The 22,349-nt window shown below is 37.4% G+C and overlaps 1 protein-coding gene across 2 annotated transcripts in view; it reads left to right on the forward strand.

Annotated features, from left to right (window-relative positions):
• Nucleotides 1–22,349, forward strand: part of LOC139127734 (tyrosine-protein phosphatase non-receptor type 12-like) — a 321,808-nt gene that overhangs the window by 152,182 nt on the left and 147,277 nt on the right. For both annotated transcript variants that reach the window (XM_070693624.1, XM_070693623.1), the window contains exon 5: nucleotides 21,541–21,683. In XM_070693624.1, coding sequence (XP_070549725.1) covers nucleotides 21,541–21,683 — 143 coding nt within the window. The remainder of the gene's footprint in view (nucleotides 1–21,540; nucleotides 21,684–22,349) is intronic.

The raw sequence follows: 22,349 nt of genomic DNA on the forward strand, positions 1-22,349 counted from the left end.
ACGATCCAATATGGCCGCCAGGCGGCCATTTTATTACGAATTTTTCATGTACAGAGCCATAACTCAGGCATGTTCCAACCGATTTTATTCAAAGTTGGTACAAGGACATTGACCAATGTCATAGATATGCACGTCAATTTGTTTTGTGATACGATCCAATATGGCCGCCAGGCGGCCATTTTATTACGATTTTTTCATGTACAGAGCCATTACTAAGGCATGTTCCAACCGATTTTATTCAAAGTTGGTACAAGGACATTGACCAATGTCATAGATATGCATGTCAATTTGTTTGTGATACGATCCAATATGGCCACCAGGCGGCCATTTTATTACATTTTTTAGCTACTATAGACTTTAGTCTATAGAAGCTATTGGGATGGGTATCCGTCCGGCGTCCGTCGTCAGTCTGTATGTATGTATGTATGTATGTATGTATGTATGTATGTCCGTTTGTGAGGCGTCCGTCCACTCAAATATCTTGAGAACTGCAGTACTTACTGATTTGATATTTATTGTGTAGATGAAAAATATGATTTTGAGAAACTATTTTTTTTAATTTTTTGATATTGTTGAAAATAGGCAAATTAATGCCAAAAAAGGTGTTTTTGGTAAAAAAAATCTTCTTCTTCATAACCGCTGGTCAGACAGCTTTGTTATTTGGTATACAGGTCCCTAGGGATAACCCAACTTAGATTTGTTCAAATTGTGATGAAATATGCAAATTTGTATTTTTAAGGAGTTTTTTGGTCATTTTTGATCGAAATTTGACTTACATTGTCTGTAATTCTTGTACTGTATAAACCCTATCAGTTCACCCAGAAAAAAATAATTAATATGATTTTAAATAATTGAATTAATTAGGAAATCATCAAAGCCAAAATAATTTTAGTGTAGAATTATCAGAAAGTTCAACTTTTTTTGACAGTTCATAGTGAAATGCTTACCATCTTGGAGGATTAAAACATGTAAAGGGAACTTTCCTGAATCCGAACTTTGACATATTCTGAACCGTCATTTATTGTGCCCTGTAAGTTATCTAAAAGAAATTGCTCAAAATAGTTTGTCATGATAGGGTGGTCAAATAAATAGAGATGGAGAAAGTTCTAATTTCCATTTATGGTTGACTTGGTAAGGATAAAATAAAATTACTTTTGAGATATATAGAGTGGTCAATTAAAAGAGTGGTCAAAGTGATAGGGTTTTTATGGTAAAGCTTGGCTGTAAGATTCCTATTTATAGCAATTATGCAATCTGTGTAAACAGTGCAATGAAAGCGTTACATGATTCCTTATAATGCTTTTGATGACCTTGAACTTCTTAAGTTTCAAACATGTGCACACACCTAGATGGAATCTGACTACCTATGGTCGCCTCTCCTTCTCTGTAGCAGCTCCTGTCCTTTGGAACTCTTGCCCTGGACATAAAAACCTCTCCTAATGTCAACATTTTCAGAAGACGCTTAAAAACTTACATCTTCCAGAGAGCATTTTCATTGTAACTCTAAGCGCCACTGAGCATTGTTTAACTTTGGATATTAGGCGCTGTACAAATTTTCTACATAGATAGATAGATAGATAGATGTGTCTCTTCAGTGTGCTTTCTCTGAGTACGTACAGTCTCAACTTATTCAACAAAACTTACTTACAATGTTAATTTGAAAGTTAAAATGTGCTTGGTTAATAGGATGAAAATACTGATAAAAGGATAACCAGTTAAGATTCTTTATAACCTGACAGAATATTATGACGAAAATCTTGATTTAAGCTAGTCTTGTTTACTTTAATTATGATGTAATTAACTCTCGTTTATTAGCTACTATAGACTAATATAGTCTATAGAAGCTATTGGGATGGGTATCTGTCTGTGCACTGTCAGTATGTACCGTATGTATGTATGTATGTATGTATGTATGTATGTATGTATGTCTGTTTGTGAGGCGTCCGTCCACTCAAATATCTTGAGAACTGCAGTACTTACTGATTTGATATTTGTTGTGTGGATAAAATATATGATTTTGAGAAACTCATTTTATTAGTTTTTGATATTATTGAAAATATGCAAATTAGCACCAAAAAAGGCGTTTTTGGTAAAAAATCTTCTTCTTCATAACCACTGGTCAGACAGCTTTGTTATTTGGTATACAGGTCCCTGGGGATAACCCGACTTAGATTTGTTAAACTTGTGATGAAATATGCAAATCTGTATTTTTACGGAATGTTTTTTTCCATTTTTGGTCAGGCCATCCTGAAATGAGCTATCAAAGATGTCCACCTTCTTCATCAATACATGTGTCACAAAAGGTTATTCTCTACATAACACAGCAAAGCTCTGTCAACTGTTGAGTCGCTTGTTTTTTCAAAACCGCTGGTCAGACAGCTTTAATATTTGGTTTTACAGGTCCCTAGGATGATCTTAGTGAGATAATTTCATACAGTCAGGAAATCCTTAATTTTGTATCATGTCTATAGTAGCTTCAGGGACTTTGGCCCTATGTTTTCATGTACAGAGCCATTACTCAGGCACGTTTCAACTGATTTTATTCAAAGTTGGTACAAGGTTATTGACAAATGTCATAGCTGTGCACGTCAATTTGTTTTGTGATGCGATCCAAAATGGCCGCTCTGCGGCCATTTTATTACGATTTTTTCATGTACAGAGCCATAACTCGGGCATATCTCAACCGATTTTATTCAAAGTTGGTACAAGGACATTGCCCTATGTCATGCGTATGCATGTCAATCTGTTTTGTGATACGATCCAATATGGCTGCCAGGCGGCCATTTATTACGATTTTTTCATGTACAGAGCCATTTTCAGGCATATCCGCATGTTTCAACTTATTTTATTCAAAGTTGGTACAAGGACATCGACCAATGTCATAGCTATGCACATCAATTTGTTTTGTGATGTGATCCAATATGGCCACTGTGCGACCATTTTTTACGATTTTTTCATGTCCTGAACCACGACTCAGACATGTATCAAGCGAATTCATTCAAAAGTATTTTTATCACAGACCTAATGAAGAGGACTCTATCCTCTCTGAGGACCTGTAATCAAAATACCCATTAACAAGTGGGGACTGTGTCATCAATGACGACTTGTAAACCACGCCTTTGACTTTATAGTTACCCTTCAATGGGCATGCAGACTTGACCCAGCAATTACCATTGGCTTGTTGATCCTTACGCTGATCTCCGGCGATTACTCTTTTGTTAAGCAATTTGATTATACATTCTTCATACAGCTATAACTCACTTTAATTGTGTCCTCTTGGAGATCTTGTGAAGTTTAGACCCCTTTGGAAAGTATTTTTCAACAAGTTGATTTATTTCTTGCTGATATTAGTTTCCACATTCTTGCTGAATGGGTGTTGAACCACATGATTATATGTGACATTTCCTGTTATGTTCTCCTCGTTAATTGGTTGGTCTGACATATTCAATTTGTTCAGTGTATCCATGCCATATTGTATTGACCTTTGTAATTATCAAAGATGCCCTTATCACTGGATATTGTTGAGATGCGTTTGCTTATTGCATCAGGTATGTGTTATATATATACTGATTGTGGGTCACCATGACATTAATCTGCATAGGCCTTACAGTTTTTAGTGGCTAAGTGAATTTTAGACAGTGCCTCCTCAACAGAAAAACTACAGCTAACAATAAAAAGTTGTAAGATTTTGAAACAGTTTACCCTCCCTCTCTACAAAATTGCAATGTATTGAAAAAGTTTACTCTCCTTTCTACAAAGTTAGTAAAACAAACATTGTTGCTGTTCAATACTACAATACAGGGAGGCTTTGCTTTGCCTCTGTGACACCACGGTCACAGAGGCAAAGCATAAACATTGTGGAGGGACCGTGGTTTCATCCTCCAAATATGCAATTTCATTTGTTTGAAGCAATCATCCTTTCATCAATGACTTTCATACAATTGTTACTGCTACCGGTATGTTGATGTTTTCACAAGATACTGACCATTACTGTTTTAAATTATCATAGCATACTCAGTACAAGGAAAGTTAAAAACCTCAGAGAGAGGGAAAAGGCTGGCCAACGTCTCACTTCAGGTGTATCTTTATGGATAAACGTTGATCACTTCTGGAGTATATCACCAATTCATGATTTTATTTTCCAGTTGCATGTTTGGCAAACAAAAGTGGAAACAGTGCTTCTATAGTGTATGATGCCTTCATTGAGTGATATGATCATCCAGTAGAGTACTTTCACGAAAAAACGATTATCCTATAATGTACAGATTTTGGTACACTATGATGAGCATGAAATGTTATTGTCAAATTCTAAGTTATGGGTGATATCTTTACAACTGAACTAATGTACTGACTTGTATACTAATATATTGTCATAAATAAATGCAACAAAAACATGCCCCCCCCACCCAATTTTCAAAAGAGCATTCAAAATTTTATTATGCGACCTTTCAGCTGAAACTAGGCCACTCATTTTTATCCCGCATATTTCATGAAGTCTATTCATAATATGGCCAAAGTGGGATATATTTTGAACTCTATTGTACACCATGCACATGGAAGACAGTAATTTTTTGTCAAAGTATTGCCTATTTAGTGATAAAAACAGTAGATTTAAGGTTTTTGTACTATATTTATGGGAAATTGTAGAGTTTTGAGGATTGGTCGATTGTGATTTTGAAGTGGAAGGTAATATGTAATGGCGGGCAGGCATACTGAATGAGAGCTCATCAACCTATGATGCATCTCCGCACCAAATATCAAAACGCAAAATGCCAACCGTGATATCAGACTTACATGTATACACATATATACAGACAGACATACAGAAACTGGCATTTTCACCCATCAGATAAGCTTCCAATGGTATACAGTGTTTCAGCCAGCTTTGATAGCATGGGGACACAGTGACCCATAGTAGGTTTAAAGAGGAAAGTTCAGCGCCGTGGGTGCACAAACCAACGTTGTAGTGACGTTGGTTGTTGGCAAATACTGGGCGGGATGGTTAAACACTTGCTTATAGTCGTTGGCTTATCAGAGAAACATAAACTATCTTTTACACCAGGAACTACCGATTATCACCTCTGCCTGAATATTACGGAAGTGTGTAGGGTTCACACAATTCGAGACTACATTATAACTAGGGTTTGTGGAGTGGTCGAGGGGCTGTGGTCTGGTCGACAGACCTTCCTTGGCTGATTTCTTCGCTACTAAGGTGACTGTATGCCGTATGTTGTGAGTTCGAATCCAATCAAAATTTACTGAATTCAAATCACAGTCGTTTTGTGGTTCGATAGACAGCGATGCGATGACCGCTGTGGTATGCAATAGAAATACATGTATAGGAAGTTATGAAACAGAATGGCCGCTCATGTATCGCCGAGTTCGGAGACGAATTTCCATCATACAATTTACTCAATAAACAGCAACGATGTATGGCTTTCAATACATCTTTGAATTTCTGCTAACCTTTTTGCGTCTAAGTAGATGTGTGCATATTCCATTGCGATTTCAAACGGGACCCGGTTTTCAACCCCCTGGTTTCAACCCGGCTTTCAACTGGAACGGATACTTTTCTCACAACAGCAGCAGGTGATTTGAATGTGAAGGCGCTGTGATTGAAGCCAGTAGTTGAAATGGACATAGTATTACGAGCTTCGGAAGGAAGATAGAAAACGAAGGTCTTGACTTAGTTCAGGAGAGAATTTCCTCGGGCACTGTATTGAGTTCAAATCTAGCCCTGAACATCTCGTGCTCGGTACAAGCGCGCAAACTAGACATATAAACAATAAGGGGAAAGTCTAGCAAATAGATTATAGTCTCTAAGGACGGCAGCAGATTGTGATCGTAAGCAATCGTAAGTTAGAACCTTCTACTGTTTGTAGCTTTATGGCTTTTTTGGTTGGCAGTGATGTAGATAATAGCCGGTCACTGGTAAAAGACGTCGCGCGGCCGGGTTACACGCAGCTTGCAACGGGAAAAAAAACTTGTGAATTTGAAAAACAAATCTTCACTCATTCATAAGCTTATTTTCAGTGTAATTTTGGTATTTCGAACAAATCACAGAAAAGGGTGAAGAAATTTTGAGTAAAACTGATTTAAAACGTTACGATCCCCAGTTTAGAGTTTGGTATGCAACATCATGACCGAAGTATAGTAAGCGCAGGTTGCATATCCGGTTACCTCGGATAGGTAACCTCGGAAAACATCGACGACCGTTCGTAATATGCAAATGACATGTGACTGAGACGTAGTGGAAAAGTTGTCCGTAGTTCCATAGATGAGCCTGCATATTTGAATACTATATACGCTGCTTGCTGTTCACGATATGTAAACCAGAAACTTCAACAAAAGGAAACTACTAGTAATCTTTGACAATGGTCAGCCAAGTATTTTGAAATACATTGGTAAAGAAAGTAAATGACGCTGATGAGTCCCCAAGGACAGCTGTGCAGGGCCGTGGTCGTCGTCGATGAGTACTCGAGTATGGATGATCGATCTACAACGCAATGTTGATGTAGCCAGTAACAGTGGTAACGATGTAATCGACACTGAAATTTCAATTCCACTCAGCTCAACTGAATTGAATCAACTGATATAAACAATGACCAAACTTGTCACAATGCCAAAGGTACTTCCTCAAAATGTGAGTGAAAAGATTCAGTTTCGATGCCTGAAGGAAGAAATGAAATTTTGATTGCCTTCAAAACGACGTGTGAAGACTCTCAATGTTCATAACTTTTTACAGGAACACATACAAAACGTTTTTTTCAAGACCACCAATCACTCCAAAAAGAAAATGCCGTTTCTTGCGTGTTCATTACATGTGTCTTATCGTGTACGTTGTATGTGGCTGTGTATGCGTATGTTTAGGTACATAAACGGTGATTTTAGTGATAAGTCAGTACGCTTTGTTAGTTGTGGTCCGTAGGGATCAAGATCGCCCAGGCCGCAATTTGAATTTGAGTAATCATGATTGGCAGCATACATTACATTTAGAACAGAGGTCAAATGGACATTCTGGACCCACGCTTTGTGAAAATATGCGTTCTCTGTATTAAATAACAGTGTTTTTCAACGTTTTTTCGATATAAAGGCAGTTGCTATACATTCACAGGTGTCATGTATGAGATTGGACGGAAATTAACGCCGTTCACCCGTCGAATTTCTGGAAATCTCGGAGCAAATCGAGTGCGTCTTACCCGTAGCGTGGCTTTTTCACATCTGCATAGTCTTACCATAATCCCCCTTTTGTTGGGGACTTTGGCGTTTAAATGAGGAACAAATAAAATTTTTGCGGGACATGTACGGTAATGTATTTCAATAAAATAACACAGTACGGTGTCATAGTGTGTCGTCATGACCTGGTACTACCCCGGTATACTTGGTGTTCAATTGGCAAATCAGTATATAAAGGCCACTGCTGTTGTGCCACCTTGTGCCTATGTGAAACTTTCAGTACCCCCTGGTATGTGCATAAACTGCAGGGCTCCCCTAATTGATCAAAATAATTAGCCAACTCATTAGCCAAATCAAAAATCTTGTAGCACCTTTAGACAGTTTATGATCTCAAGTGTACGTGGCAACAGCTTTCTCAGCACTCCGGAGTTCCTACCATAATTTTACAATTAAGATTTTTATATATTGTTCACGATAGTTTTACATTAAAGAAATATTTGTTCAGGTTTTATTGCATTAATTATCTGTGTTCTTTTTGACATTTAAGGGATACAAATAATTTTTATTTCTGGTGGTAATTTTTACCACCAGAAATAAAATTAGGTGGCAATTTTAAAAATCTGGTAGTAATGTGAAGTGTAAATTTACTACATATACAGAATATTTCTGCAGCATTCAGTCAGTGTTCACAGTATGACAGCTTATCATAAGGTACAAGCTCCTCATGTGGCAAATTTATGCAGTCTTTGAGTCATGACCAAATTTTTTGAGTCACATAAATAAAATTTCTATGCAGAAGAAAGCATTTAGTTGCATAGTGGCAGGGTAGGTACAATTATTGTGGTGTTTAAACCCCGGTGCGGGTATAAAAGACCCCTAACTCATCGAAAATTCATAATGGCGCTTGAGTGACAACTGGCAACAGCAAGGTAGACCGCTCCGAGAAAATCAGCCGAAGCGATTCTCAAACAAACATTATTGGCATACCATAAACATATTACTGTTTCGTAAACACGTAGGCCATACAGGCATCGGCAAAGTTTCACAAAGCATTTTAAAATTACAACGATTAGGGGAAAAATTGCTTTCGTCACAAGGAAATGACCCCTAGGGAACATCGTTCCATGATTCAAACAATTGTCAATCATTCTCAGTGACGTTGCAGAGGTGTAAACTGATCAAACATTTGTTGTGCATACGAGAACAATTACGATGTAAACAAACCATGTGTATGCTTAGAGTTACATGTATATTGGCGTGCACACAGGATGAAAACTTCGTGGTTGTCATAAACTATTTTACTAACAACGTTTATGATGCAATGACATCGTGAAAGTGTGACTTAGCAAGAGATGAGTCAGTCCCGGACGATGTATTCTTGCGAAAAGTGCGTAAGCTTATACTGTATTACACAAAACTGTAGGCAGAGTCCATAGTTTGCATTGACAATGACATTGAAAACAACTAAACATCAAAGTGTGGCAGTAGCCTCCATGATCAATTTAATTACAGTCAGTCAAAGAGAGCCACTTTTTTTAAACAGCCCCCCCAAATCTACTGCCGAAAGTACCGGTACGCTTCAGTCGCTTTTGATATAAATGCTAGCCCTGAAAACGGCCGTGTGGTTTGTACATGTACACGTGTTCTCATACATGCATGGCAATGACATGTCATGTTCGGTGGGTTGGTAAGGTTTTGACATACTGGTTGCCCCTGGAGTAATGTTTGGACTTCTGTTATGAGAATTAAACAAAGCTTGTAAGACATGACCCGAAACTTCAGTAAATCAACGCAGCAAAAACTTTAGTCGATCAACTCAGCAAGCTCCTGTTTGATGAAATTGATATTTTTTCATTCTTTATTTTTTCTTTCGCATATTGCGAAGGCTGTACCTATAGTCCGAGCGTGATTTGAGAGCAAACAGATTACGCAGAAAATGTAAACAATAGCAACCGTTACCAACAGACTCATTATGCAGAGCCATACCCCCAAACGCCTACCCAAACTTGGCATTAATCTGGATTCTGGTCCATTTCGTGCAGGGCTTTAAGGCCCTGGTGTTGTGTCTAGTTGTGATCAAGCAGGCTCAATAGCATCTTAAGCATAAGTATTTTTCTTGAGACAAAAAGGTTGGGCCAAACCCAAATCCTGTAAACAAGACACAATAATATATGTTCATTTAATTTCCTACTGTCTGAACCATTGTTTTAATGATTATGATAACATTTTAGCCCAGAATATTTTACGTGATATTTTGATATCATCAAGAAATGTGTGGTGATGATCACTTCTACATCATTAAATTGGCGGAATCTGCAAAAATAATAAAATCATTCAGAATCACATCATTTCTTGTATAACTTATAGCAGTTTGAATTAATCCAAATGGATAATTTTAATAATTCTCCTACTTTGGATTGTTGCTTTGATGTTAAGTGACCATGCAAAATTGCAGTTCTCAAATGTGATGATTTGAAATTGGATATGCTTAGGGGCCGTCGATCATAAAAGCTGCTCATAAGAAAGGTAACTCTTTCGTTTTACTTGGAAATCCCCTTCCTCCCCCCTCAAAACGAAATTTCTTATGCAAAATCAATTTGGATTATGATGCCGTTTCTGACAAACCCACACACTTCTCTCTGATCCGCACGCCCATGAAAAAATACCAGAAGTGCACATTAATTAATAAATCTCCACTTTACATGTTATTTTTGGATGTTATTTTCCATGCATCCTGGGCTTCCCTAAGAACTGCTGCTTTTGTTCTCCCTTGACCATGGTTGTACCAGTATGCATCAACAAATCGTTCATAGTCACCTGGATGTTTTGAGTAGATCTGGGGACTTATATGTGGAACTTGAGTTTCAAACAGGGTAGTTTGTCCCCGCAGTTTTACACTTTTTTTCTTTGAACTCACAGCTATGTTATGAAGCGTGGTTTTGCTCTCACTCCTGTGTGATGCACACTCAAAATGTCGGTTGACCACACTGCGTACCAGACATGTCACTGCACTGCACAGCTCTATACAGAAAAGTGTATCAATTTCAATTAAAAAATAAAATTGCAAGTGTTTCTTTTGTAATTCATGTTCAAACTCTTTTTTTTCATTCCACAATCCTGCAGTAAATTCAGTTCCGCATATTTCCCACAAGGGCACGTGGTCATTGCTTAGAAAACAATAGACGAAAATCCTTATGTGATTTTGACGCACACAAAACGAAATGAGCTTTTACCCCCTCCCCCCAATGAAAGAATTACGTTTGTCGTGTGTAAGCTTTTATTATCGATGGCCCCTTACTGACATTACTGTTGACAATTTCCCTTTGCCTTGACTCTTAATAAAATTTAATTTAAAACTGACAGTCAAGCTGAATGCCATTTAAATTGGAAGGCACCAACCTTTTAACATATGGTTGTACCAATTGGACCACCATAGGTGGTTTCTTTTGAACCATAATTGTGTACTTATAAAGGGTTTTCATGCATGACATCACATGACAAGATGACCTAATTTGACCTTTCAGAAAACCTCTTTTTTCTCCATTTCCCTTGTATTATGACTCTATTTGTGAAAGTTTCCTTTGATATAATGGGTTTTACTATCAAACTGAGTAGTTGCAGGTCAAATTTTGATTAACCAAAGTAGGTAAAACTTTTGACAGATTCACGATGAACTGGACTCTCACTGTCAGTGTCACCACGGTCCCTCCACAAAACAGTCAAGAAGCGCTTTTGTTCAAAGGTGCTAATCATCTACACAGTTGCAACAGTCCGCGTTGTGGTGGACGCAGGAAGCGAATGACGTCATAGGCATGTTAGCGTCTTGCTTCAGCGGCGTCTTGTGATACGGTCCCACTCCGGTATCCAGTCAATCAATCTACTTTATTTATTTTCATCTTTCTGCACAATTTCGCATGTATTTGAAGACTTTTGTGTCTACGTGAGAAGATGATCAAAACAGTTTCTTAAAGATCTAGGTCACTATCGAGAAATCTTGGATAGTATTTTACGGCTGAGTTCAGCCATGAGGTGATCTTGACCGACGCCATGCATTTCGGAAACACTGTGAATTTTGCTCTCCCGTTTGTTTTTTCTTCTTTCATCAAAAAAGTAAGTCATGCACCTCCTAACAAGGCAAAGACTTCGAAAAATAGGGAATCGTGTTGTGTTCTTATTTTGAAAACTAATTCGACAAAAAAACTAGTCGTTTTTGCCACGTTTATTTTTTAAACTGAAAACAAAATGGAATTGCTTGGGATCGACGAGTCTTATCTGCATTACATAGGAAAATCCTGAAATGTCCTCCTTAACTCCCTTTTGATATCGATTTAACATGATAATTCCTCAGTTCCAAACTTTGAGAGTTCGATATGAAATTTTAATCGTTTTAAACAAAATTCAATACACGAAATCAAGGAACACTTACGATGACCTTGTTTTTGCAAAGTGCTCCCATCGGCCGTGCGTCGACACATTGCGAGTTGGCGTTATGGTAATGGTGCACTATTTTTTCCGCTTTTTTCTCTCCTTTATCGATCGTTCAGAGGTGTCAAGTGCATCCCTATCGATCGCTCAGTCTTCTCAAAAGTAGGCAATCATGTTCATTACGGAATATGCTCTTTCTTATGGATGCATGTTACTGCTGAACCCAATGTTTTGATTTTGTTGACCTTTCAAATCCAGAAACCCTACAAGTGTCGTGATGTTTTGATGACACAACCTCCCCATGCCTGGGCGCCCAACTCTCTGTCATTGATTTTCATCTTCCAAAATGAAGTTCAAATCAACATGAGAGTCGTCAAAATTGATGAAATCGTCTCAAACTTGTACATAACGTCACTCACGTGATCACTCGACGTGATCTCTCTCAGAAGATGGTAGATGTAAATAAACTTTGACCTTTTAGACGCATGCGCAGACAATAATCAGAATGCATTCTGGGAGAATTTCTGCTTACGATAATTTTATGCACGTAACTGTTAACACCTTCCACCACGCGCGTGATAATCAGGGATTATCCCCATCAGTAAAATCAACAGAGAGCCAAATCGAAACCCGGACTATAACAAAAGAAAGTAGTGGCGCTTCTTGACTGTTTTGTGGAGGGACTGTGATGAAACCAATATCATGGCCATGAATGAAAAGAGACAATGGCAAATGTGGTTTTGAAGTAGGACTGTTTTTCTTTATATGTAACATGGGATGGAGGGTCACAGAATCATAAAGGTACTGGAATATTGTACAATGCTGTCATGGGAACTTGAATGTCCCATTGTTTTAACATATTTTAGTAGTTTATTTGATCTGAAAGTAAGTGTACCAACTGTAACAACCCATTATATTCTCTTAACCGTTCTGTCAAATAGGGCAGGGGCTTACACGGATGTACAGGAATTTTAAAAATCATCTGAGATCAGTGGAGGGGCTTAAACATGAGCAGGGGCTTGTACACGGACGAGTACTGTTACTAATATCAGCAGATTGGGTATTGTTGGCTTGCACAATTCATCTCCCTGTAACTAACCCAGGGCCAGAAAATTACGCTGGTCCGAGGTCCCGGACCAGTGATTTTTTATCCCGGACCAGTATAAAATTACCGATTAAAGTCCGCGGACCTGGAGAAAACTATGGGGTGGAGAACACCGCCAAAATTATCTTGAAAACTTTATTTAAACTTATCTCATTATTATTATTTCATTGTTTGGTGATTTAATGATAATTATATCAGTATTTGGCCATTATTTTGCAATTATTTGATCATTATATGGATATTATTTTGACATGATTATGAACTTATTTGGTAATTCGGTTGTTTTGACATTATTCAGCATTGATGTCTTGATTTGGAACTTATTTCATCATTATTATGCCATTATTTGGTGATTTGGTCATTTTATGTCATTATTTGGTCTTTATTATGCGATTATTTGGTCATGATTACGACATTGTCTTGATATTAATCTTGATATTGTCTTGACATTATTATGTTAATTCGGTTCTTTTGCCATTATTCGGCATTGATGTCTTGATTTAGAACTTATCTTATCATTATTATTCCATTATTTGGTGATTTGGTCATTTTTATGTCATTATTTGGTCTTTCTTATGCGATTATTTGGTCATGATTACGACATTGTCTTGACATTCTCTTGATATTGTCTTGACATTATTATGTTAATTCGGTTCTTTTGCCATTATTCGGCATTGATGTCTTGATTTAGAACTTATCTTATCATTATTATTCCATTATTTGGTGATTTGGTCATTTTTATGTCATTATTTGGTCTTTCTTATGCGATTATTTGGTCATGATTACGACATTGTCTTGACATTCTCTTGATATTGTCTTGACATTATTATGTTAATTCGGTTCTTTTGCCATTATTCGGCATTGTTGTCTTGATTTAGAACTTATCTTATCATTATTATTCCATTATTTGGTGATTTGGTCATTTTTATGTTATTATTTGGTCTTTCTTATGCGATTATTTGGTCATGATTACGACATTGTCTTGACATTCTCTTGGCTTTCAATTATCTGACCTCCTTTATTATCTGAACTCATTATTTGACCTGCATTTGAACCCTACCCAGAAATCATTGCACATTCACAATGGCGCAGATGATACGGTCTGTTCCCTTGCATAGAGATAGAAAAACGGGCTTTGCGTAAGTTTTAAAGCGCAGCTCAGCACATCACGTATCTAGAATAGTTGGGCGTGCTCGAAAACTGAGATCGACCACAATTTTGGATTAAAAATCGATTATTTTCGGCGGCGGAACTGGGCTGTGTCGGGTAGCCTTTGGTGGCCTGTAGTACTAGCTATTTATACACCTAGCCGAGTGTACAGGTCTGTGTACCGTGTGTTCTCGGCGTTATATGGTACAGGCCCACGGCACGTTTCGTAGATCGTCGTCGGATGGGAAGTGACTAAGACCGAGGTTCGGTCTTCGGCCTCACAGTGTCAGTCACTTCCCATCCGACGACGATCTACGAAACGTTCCGTGGGCCTGCTATGTTATATGGTGGAGGCCGTATAACACCGGAAACACACAAGACCTGTACGTACGCACGGCTAGGTTACACCCAGCCTGCCACACAGAGATCAGTAAAGGTATCGATACCGTGGACGAAAACGACAATCGCCGCGCTGTCTTAAAAAAATCGCAACACATAGAAGACTAGGGGACTAACAGTTACCATGGATTTTTGAATTCTGGCATATGAGAACAATCAAATATTAGAGAAAAAAGATGGGGTCACCATACTTGATCTTATGCAAGTGTACGATGAAAAGTCAGTTTTTCTAAAATCACTTAAAATCAATATATAAAACCATTCATTTCAAGTTCATGCAGTAAATTAAATTTTCACATCTCATTGTACCAATAACACAAAGTTAAACTCTGAACAGTAAAGACTCTAATTTAAATGGAAAAATGTGTGACTAAATGGAAACTTTTATTTGTTATTAAATTTGCCATTATTAGACCCAAAATTTCTGAGATTAAAACATTAATTTCATGGAATATTTTAACCTTCCAGTATTGTCAATTTTGTAAAACATTTTATAAGTGGCATCTAAGTTGTACATGTCTTGTACTTTTGAAAAAAAATTTCGGTAGGTCACTGTGCTCATTTTTTCACAATTTGGTTAAACGTAGCTAGGGATACACAATTTTCATACTCTCTCATGATTGTCATTTTGTGTGCTCTTCAGCTGGTGCCATTGAACTGGCCAGAGTTGGATAAACTCAAGTCGGCTTAGACTGAGAAATCCAAAAAGTTCACTGATGCATTTAAAAATGAATCAATTTTAGAACTTGCCCTAGGTATATGGCTCCACAACCTGCTGATAAGAGGTAGTGTTAAAGATTTGCGTGCAGAACGACACATTACATGTTTTTTTTTACTCTGTGTGCATTCCTAATAAATATGCGGCTATATGGTAATTTTGGGGGGGGACTTGAAAATTTTTGCGGGTATTGAGGGGGGACTTGAAAATTTTTGAGGGTATTGAGGGGGGGGGATCTGAAAAAAAATAAGATTTCAATCGTGATTCCTCCAGCCCCCCCCCCCCCACCATTTTTTTTTGAACGCAGCCTTAAATATGTTTGACCTTGACAAAGCGATTACATTGTCGTATTTATTTGCCAAATATAGACCACACTGCATTTGATTGTATTATTAGAATCAAAATCATCTCAACATACTCGTGCCATTATTGAAGCTTTCTCATCCAGATGAGTCCAGATGGGAATTATGAAAAAATGAGAAAGCAATACTTTTATCTTTTATCTTATTTTACGGCCAGTTAGAGTTGCACCTGTAAGCTACAGACTGAAAAGCCGGTACTAATAAGTATCAAGGAAATATTCGTTCAACGAAGATGTTTTATCGTAGGTATGCCACATAATATTTTTGGTTGGTCGGGAACTATTCTCGAGCATGGTTTTTTTTTTATTGTAAACTCATAGGGGCACGGTCGCTAACCTAACGACTTTTTATTGCTTTGTTGGTATGAAACCGCAATGAATCAAAATACTTCTTTAAGGCAAAAAGTCATAACGTGGTGAGCGGGGCGATAAGCTGTAGAGGAACACACAGCATCGTACGCAGGGCTAGGCTAGGTGTAATAGCTAATACTACAGGCCACCATCGGCTACCCAACACAGCCAAGTTCCGCCGCCGAAAATAATCGATTTTTTATCCAAAATTGTGGTCGATCTCAGTTTTCGAGCACGCCCAACTATTCTAGATACGTGATGTGCTGAGCTGCGCTTTAAAACTTACGCAAAGCCCGCTTTTCTATCCCTATGCGAGGGAACAGACCGTATCAACTGCGCCATTGTGAATGTGCAATGATTTCTGGGTAGGGTTCAAATGCAGGTCAAATAATGAGTTCAGATAATAAAGGAGGTCAGATAATTGAAAGCCAAGAGAATGTCAAGACAATGTCGTAATCATGACCAAATAATCGCATAAGAAAGACCAAATAATAACATAAAAATGACAAAATCACCAAATAATGGAATAATAATGATAAGATAAGTTCTAAATCAAGACATCAATGCCGAATAATGGCAAAAGAACCGAATTAACATAATAATGTCAAGACAATATCAAGAGAATGTCAAGACAATGTCGTAATCATGACCAAATAATTGCATAAGAAAGACCAATAATGACATAAAATGACCAAATCACCAAATAATGGAATAATAATGATAAGATAAGTTCTAAATCAAGACATCAATGCGACATCAATGCCGAATAATGGCAAAAGAACCGAATTAACATAATAATGTCAAGACAATATCAAGAGATGTCAAGACAATGTCGTAATCATGACCAAATAATTGCATAAGAAAGACCAAATAATGACATAAAAATGACCAAATCACCAAATAATGGAATAATAATGATAAGATAAGTTCTAAATCAAGACATCAATGCCGAATAATGGCAAAAGAACCGAATTAACATAATAATGTCAAGACAATATCAAGAGAATGTCAAGACAATGTCGTAATCATGACCAAATAATTGCATTAGAAAGACCAAATAATGACATAAAAATGACCAAATCACCAAATAATGGAATAATAATGATAAGATAAGTTCTAAATCAAGACAACAATGCCGAATAATGGCAAAAGAACCGAATTAACATAATAATGTCAAGACAATATCAAGATAATATCAAGACAATGTCGTAATCATGACCAAATAATCGCATAATAAAGACCAAATAATGACATAAAAATGACCAAATCACCAAATAATGGAATAATAATGATAAGATAAGTTCTAAATCAAGACATCAATGCCGAATAATGGCAAAAGAACCGAATTAACATAATAATGTCAAGACAATATCAAGATAATATCAAGACAATGTCGTAATCATGACCAAATAATTGCATAAGAAAGACCAAATAATGACATAAAAATGACCAAATCACCAAATAATGGCATAATAATGATGAAATAAGTTCCAAATCAAGACATCAATGCTGAATAATGTCAAAACAACCGAATTACCAAATAAGTTCATAATCATGTCAAAATAATATCCATATAATGATCAAATAATTGCAAAATAATGGCCAAATACTGATATAATTATCATTAAATCACCAAACAATGGAATAATAATAATGAGATAAAGTTTAAATAAAGTTTTCAAGATAATTTTGGCGGTGTTCTCACCCCATAAGAAACGGGAGTCAATTTACTTCGCAAGGGAGTTTCCAGTGTTTTTCCAAGATTGTGTTCTTGTGTCTTTTGACGCAAAATTGGAAACTACCGGTACGTCCCCCAAAATACGGGAGTAACTGGGACGCACTAAAATCAGGCCTAGAATTTCACTGACACCAAGAGTCCATTGTGAGACTACGTCTTCTAGCTACAAAATCAGTTACTCTTCATGATATGAGCAAGGCGATGTGCGCCACTGCACTGGGCCCTGGGCCATGAACTCATCTTACATGTAAAATGTAACGTGGCAAAAACCAGACCGTAGTCTCACCTAAAAATATCAGCAACCCCAAAATTGTGTGAAAATATTATAATCTCTGTCTATCAAAGTAGTATTTTGCAGTAAATTCTCTGGAAGGAGTCTCATTATAACTTTCCGATCGTCCGTAGCAAGCAAGCTTCAGAGTTTAGGAGGTCACCATGCTGACTTCACGATGCTGAAGTTATTTTCGTATTCGTTTTCGTATTCGTTTTCGTATTCGTATTCGTATTCGTATTGGAGTCACTGACAAAATTTTTAATTTTTAGTCAAAATTTCGTACGTATTATATAAAAGTTCTGTCTTTACAGAACTTAAAGTGATTTTTATATGACAATATATCAATACTTCAATATTTGAGAATGTAAATTGAAAAAGATCCAATCTTTTTAGGCCCTAGATTGAAAGATATCGTTGCTATAATTAGAGGAGAGATTTTAAAAACAAACGGCCAGTACACAGGCACTCCTTAGCTTGGTAGTCTGTTGAATAGATCGATTTTCGGTTCGATCTATCGATCCCGTGGTCGATATGCGCGCTATTGTAACCAAAATACTCACTAGGTTACAGTGGCGGGCATACTGACCACGGGATCGATAGATCGAGCCGAAAATCGATCTATTTAGCAGACTACCAAGCTATTAGCGCCTGTGGGCCAGTAGTAGAATTTGGAGGAAAGATTTTTTAAACAAACATCATTTTCGTATTCGTATTCGTATTCGTTTTCGTATTAACTTCTATCACAACAACCAACTTAAACATTCTGTTGACATCATTAGTATCGATAATGGAAATTTAGCTGACCCGCTCAATTTGACGAGTTGTAAACTTAAAAGGTAATTTTCTTGTTTTAAACTGATATCTCTGAGAAAGTGATCGTCATAACGACAGTGAATGCAGGGCTCAACGTTATCGCATGCCCCTAAGTCGATGACATGCTATATTTAGACTGCTGTCACAAAGAAAATGTCATCTCATATGATGTGGGAAAGCGTCATAAAAGAAAACGAGATGAATAAAATGGTATCATAGGCCTATGTCCCGATCGGTACATTTGTTTCCCTAATAAAGATTAAATTAATGTGTGAGCTGTTGTCAGAGTCTTTATTTCAGTACGGCCCATCTCTTTTTCTTTCCTTGCGTTTGCGTCAACTGTCATTGCCAGAACATGTTGATCAACTTGCGTTATGATAAGATACACCAGAATGCATGGAAATTAATTTGTATCGCGAAATATCGAGAAATACCTGTATTCTATGATAAATAGACTTCAGCTAGTCTAGTAGCTGTCGCAACTGGCTCGATCGGTTTCCGTCATTTGTTTCTGTGCGATCCAGTTTTAGTGTTACGCAGTTTGCCCCGCTCTTCAACCCTGTTCTGCAGGTCACTCCAAAAACTTCCAGCAGTACTATTTTGGGGGACCAATTAAGCCGGTAGATAGCTACTTTTTTCAACAAAAACTCTGAATAGAAATGCAGCAACTATCAACTTTCGATAGATATTTTGTAGGCAAGAGAACAAAACTCAAACGTATATGCGCATTTAATCCTAGCTGTGATATCGAAGCTGTACTTGTGGCGTGTATCGAACTCGCTCGGGTCATTGAGGTCATCGCCACAGTCCCATCCATGGTCTGTTCTCTACTACCTCCATGGTTCTACATAATTGCAGTCGCTACCCGGCAGATTTGCCATGATATTTCAACAAAGTTGCTTGCTATTGAGATCTAGCTGAAAACAAAAACCTTTATGAAACAGGATAATCCAGTACAAGCTTGATGAAATCGATGCTTTGATCTGCTTTCCAAAGGACGATTTCCGGAAATGGTCTAGCCGGTCACATGCCACTAACGCAAATATTCATTACGCACGTGAACGCATGAAACATGTTGCAGTTAGGCCTACTGGTTGCTTCAGATAACACCAGCAGACACATTGGCAGCGCTGTGCAGTGGAGAGAACGCGCTCAAACCTCTGAGTAACTCCACTCAACGGCTATGCTTATTCAATGCGTATTTTGGGGTCGTGGCCTTTCAGGACAATGCTCCGTGAACACTGAGCGAATATATGTTGTATTTGATCACGTATACGGTATGGAGAAATGTGTTGGAAAAAATTCAGTCGCAATCTCATAAAATTTGGTCGCCTATGCGACTGAAAATGGTCGCTAGTTTGAGCCCTGATTGAATGTAATACGGTCGGTCCGGTTTTATGTTATTATTGCTCACATCTTTACTCTGAAAGATAAACTACCTATTGTCATTGATTTCTGTTACTTTCTCCCCTGTAGCAGCACGTACAACTTTGTCGTAACTTGCAATTTTGTAATTTTTGCCTTACCGCACTCCCTGAGTTTTGTAAAGTATTGTATTGTATTGTTATTATAATTTATTTCAGGTCTACGTAGAGCCATATCAAAATCAAGTAAAATACTTGAAATACAAATTGTAAATGGATATGATCATTCTAAAGTGAGTCCAAAAGGATGACCGGATATAACAATTTTCACATTTTTTTATTCAGATGGTTGTCCTTGACAAGTCCCCCGTTCATCATAGCTTTCAACAGTCACCCGTTTTGCAGCGCCTCACAAAAATCTGCCCTCCCCGCAAAACAATGGTACAGTCCAGGGCAGCTCCTTTGCATCCGCTCTCACGAGTCCCATTACTTGGCACTGACCACCTGATTTCGGGGTGCATCCAGCTGCCCGGTCAAGAGACATTGGCAAGCGAAGATGCTGCCTTACCAGATCCCAACCGATTTTAAGTATTTTTTTTCAAATAAAATGAAGTGAACAAAATTCTTTAAAATCTACAAATGCAAATTTATGTAAATTTACCAAATTTGGCAGATGAAATTACGAATCAAATTATCACAATATTTAAACCTCAGTAAATATCGTATATTGCACGTTTCATATCTGAAACCTGGACTAAAAATAACAATTTCTGTCAGTGACTCCAATACGAATACGAATACGAATACGAAAACGAATACGAAAACGAATACGAAAATAACTTCAGCATCGTGCTGAATTCCTTATATAGTCAAGACCCCCTAGCTCGATTGTAGCTGATCTTAACAAGAACCGCCTAGCTTGTCAAAACAGCTTTATGGCAATTTGCTATTGATATCAAAGGAAAAAGTTCTCAGATATTTGGTGTTTTCAACCTTTTTTTTGCATTTTAAATGGAAAAGAATCAATCGCTGGGCAATTATAAAATGAACTTTATAGCTATAGTAGAAAAAAAAATGTTAAGTGTGTGTACCAGAACTTGAGAAGTCTACCAAGTAAATGTTTATGCGGTGTGTCTGTATTACAAAAATTGACAGTTTTTGCTGTATGTAAATTCCAAGCAAATCTGATAGAAATGCATGAGTAAGAGAAATGAATCATTCTCATATTGTTATGCAAATTTTTGAGGACCAGTGGATTTTACCTTGGGATCAGTGAAAAAAAACTGGTCACTGGTCCTGGGACCAGTGGGAAAAAAGGGAATTTTCAGGCCCTGTAACCTGTGCGAGAACTGCATGCTATATTGTCTTACGGAAGTCAGATGGAGCTTCAATATCTGGTGGACCAATCACAGTGCACGTTACACATGTTACATAAACAGAGACATCCAAGATGGCGTGGCCAAATGCAATGTGACAGTGTGTTGGCAAAAAATGAATATTCTGAGTCTGACATGTTGTAATTGTGAAAACTATTCAAATTAATTACAAAAGTGGACACTTTACATCACATTCCTTGTTGATGTTGTCATTCAGACATTGTGATGAAATTTATAAAATATATCTACTTTATATTCTTATTTGCTATGAAAATTTTACTTTAAATACAGGAAGAGCGAAAAATCCATCAGTATCATTACAACGCATGGCCTGATCATGGAATACCCACATCACCATTGCCAATCATCAAAATGATGGCTGATGTACGTCAACTTCAACCTCATGATGATAAACCAATTGTACTGCATTGTAGGTAAGTATTCCAACTTCAAAGTAATAAAGAATGATGAATTAAGAGCCTTGGTACAGTATGGAGCATACCAACTAAATAATTGTCAATTGTTCCCGATTTTATTTTAATTGTTTGTTGATTAAAAACCTTGCAGTTTCTCCTCTTTATGTAGGACACAGCCAAATGCACCTACATCTCTATAGGGATAGTCATCTGTATTAAATGTCATGATAAATGTAGCAACATGGCGTTTTTAGCTTCCAGTTGCCATGTGTAAATACAGCAAATGAAGGCATATGGGTATTAGCTCTTCAGGGTCTGTCCTCTAGCTGTGTCTACCTGTCTGTGTGCCTGTATGTATGTATGTATGTATGTATGAAGATGTGTATGTATATTTGTATGTTTGACCGTCCATCCACAGAATCTTCTCAAAAACCAAGCGCACTTGGTGTGTGAAGTTTACATACCTGGAACAGTGTGGAGATGCTGAAGTTGATTTTTAACATAATGACAGAAGGTCATAATGTTATTGTGATGGGTTGAGTTGGTGTCCGACAGTGAAAATTTTCCGTAAACGACAAAAAGTCAAAAACCACTGAATAGACTGTTGATATTTAATACAGATATTCAGATTGTGTTCAAGGTTCCGATTCCTAAAAATGGAGTTAAACGGTGTAGCAGTTAGAT

This window comes from Ptychodera flava, unplaced genomic scaffold, assembly GCF_041260155.1.
Source record: "Ptychodera flava strain L36383 unplaced genomic scaffold, AS_Pfla_20210202 Scaffold_35__1_contigs__length_1935909_pilon, whole genome shotgun sequence".
NCBI lineage: Eukaryota > Metazoa > Hemichordata > Enteropneusta > Ptychoderidae > Ptychodera > Ptychodera flava.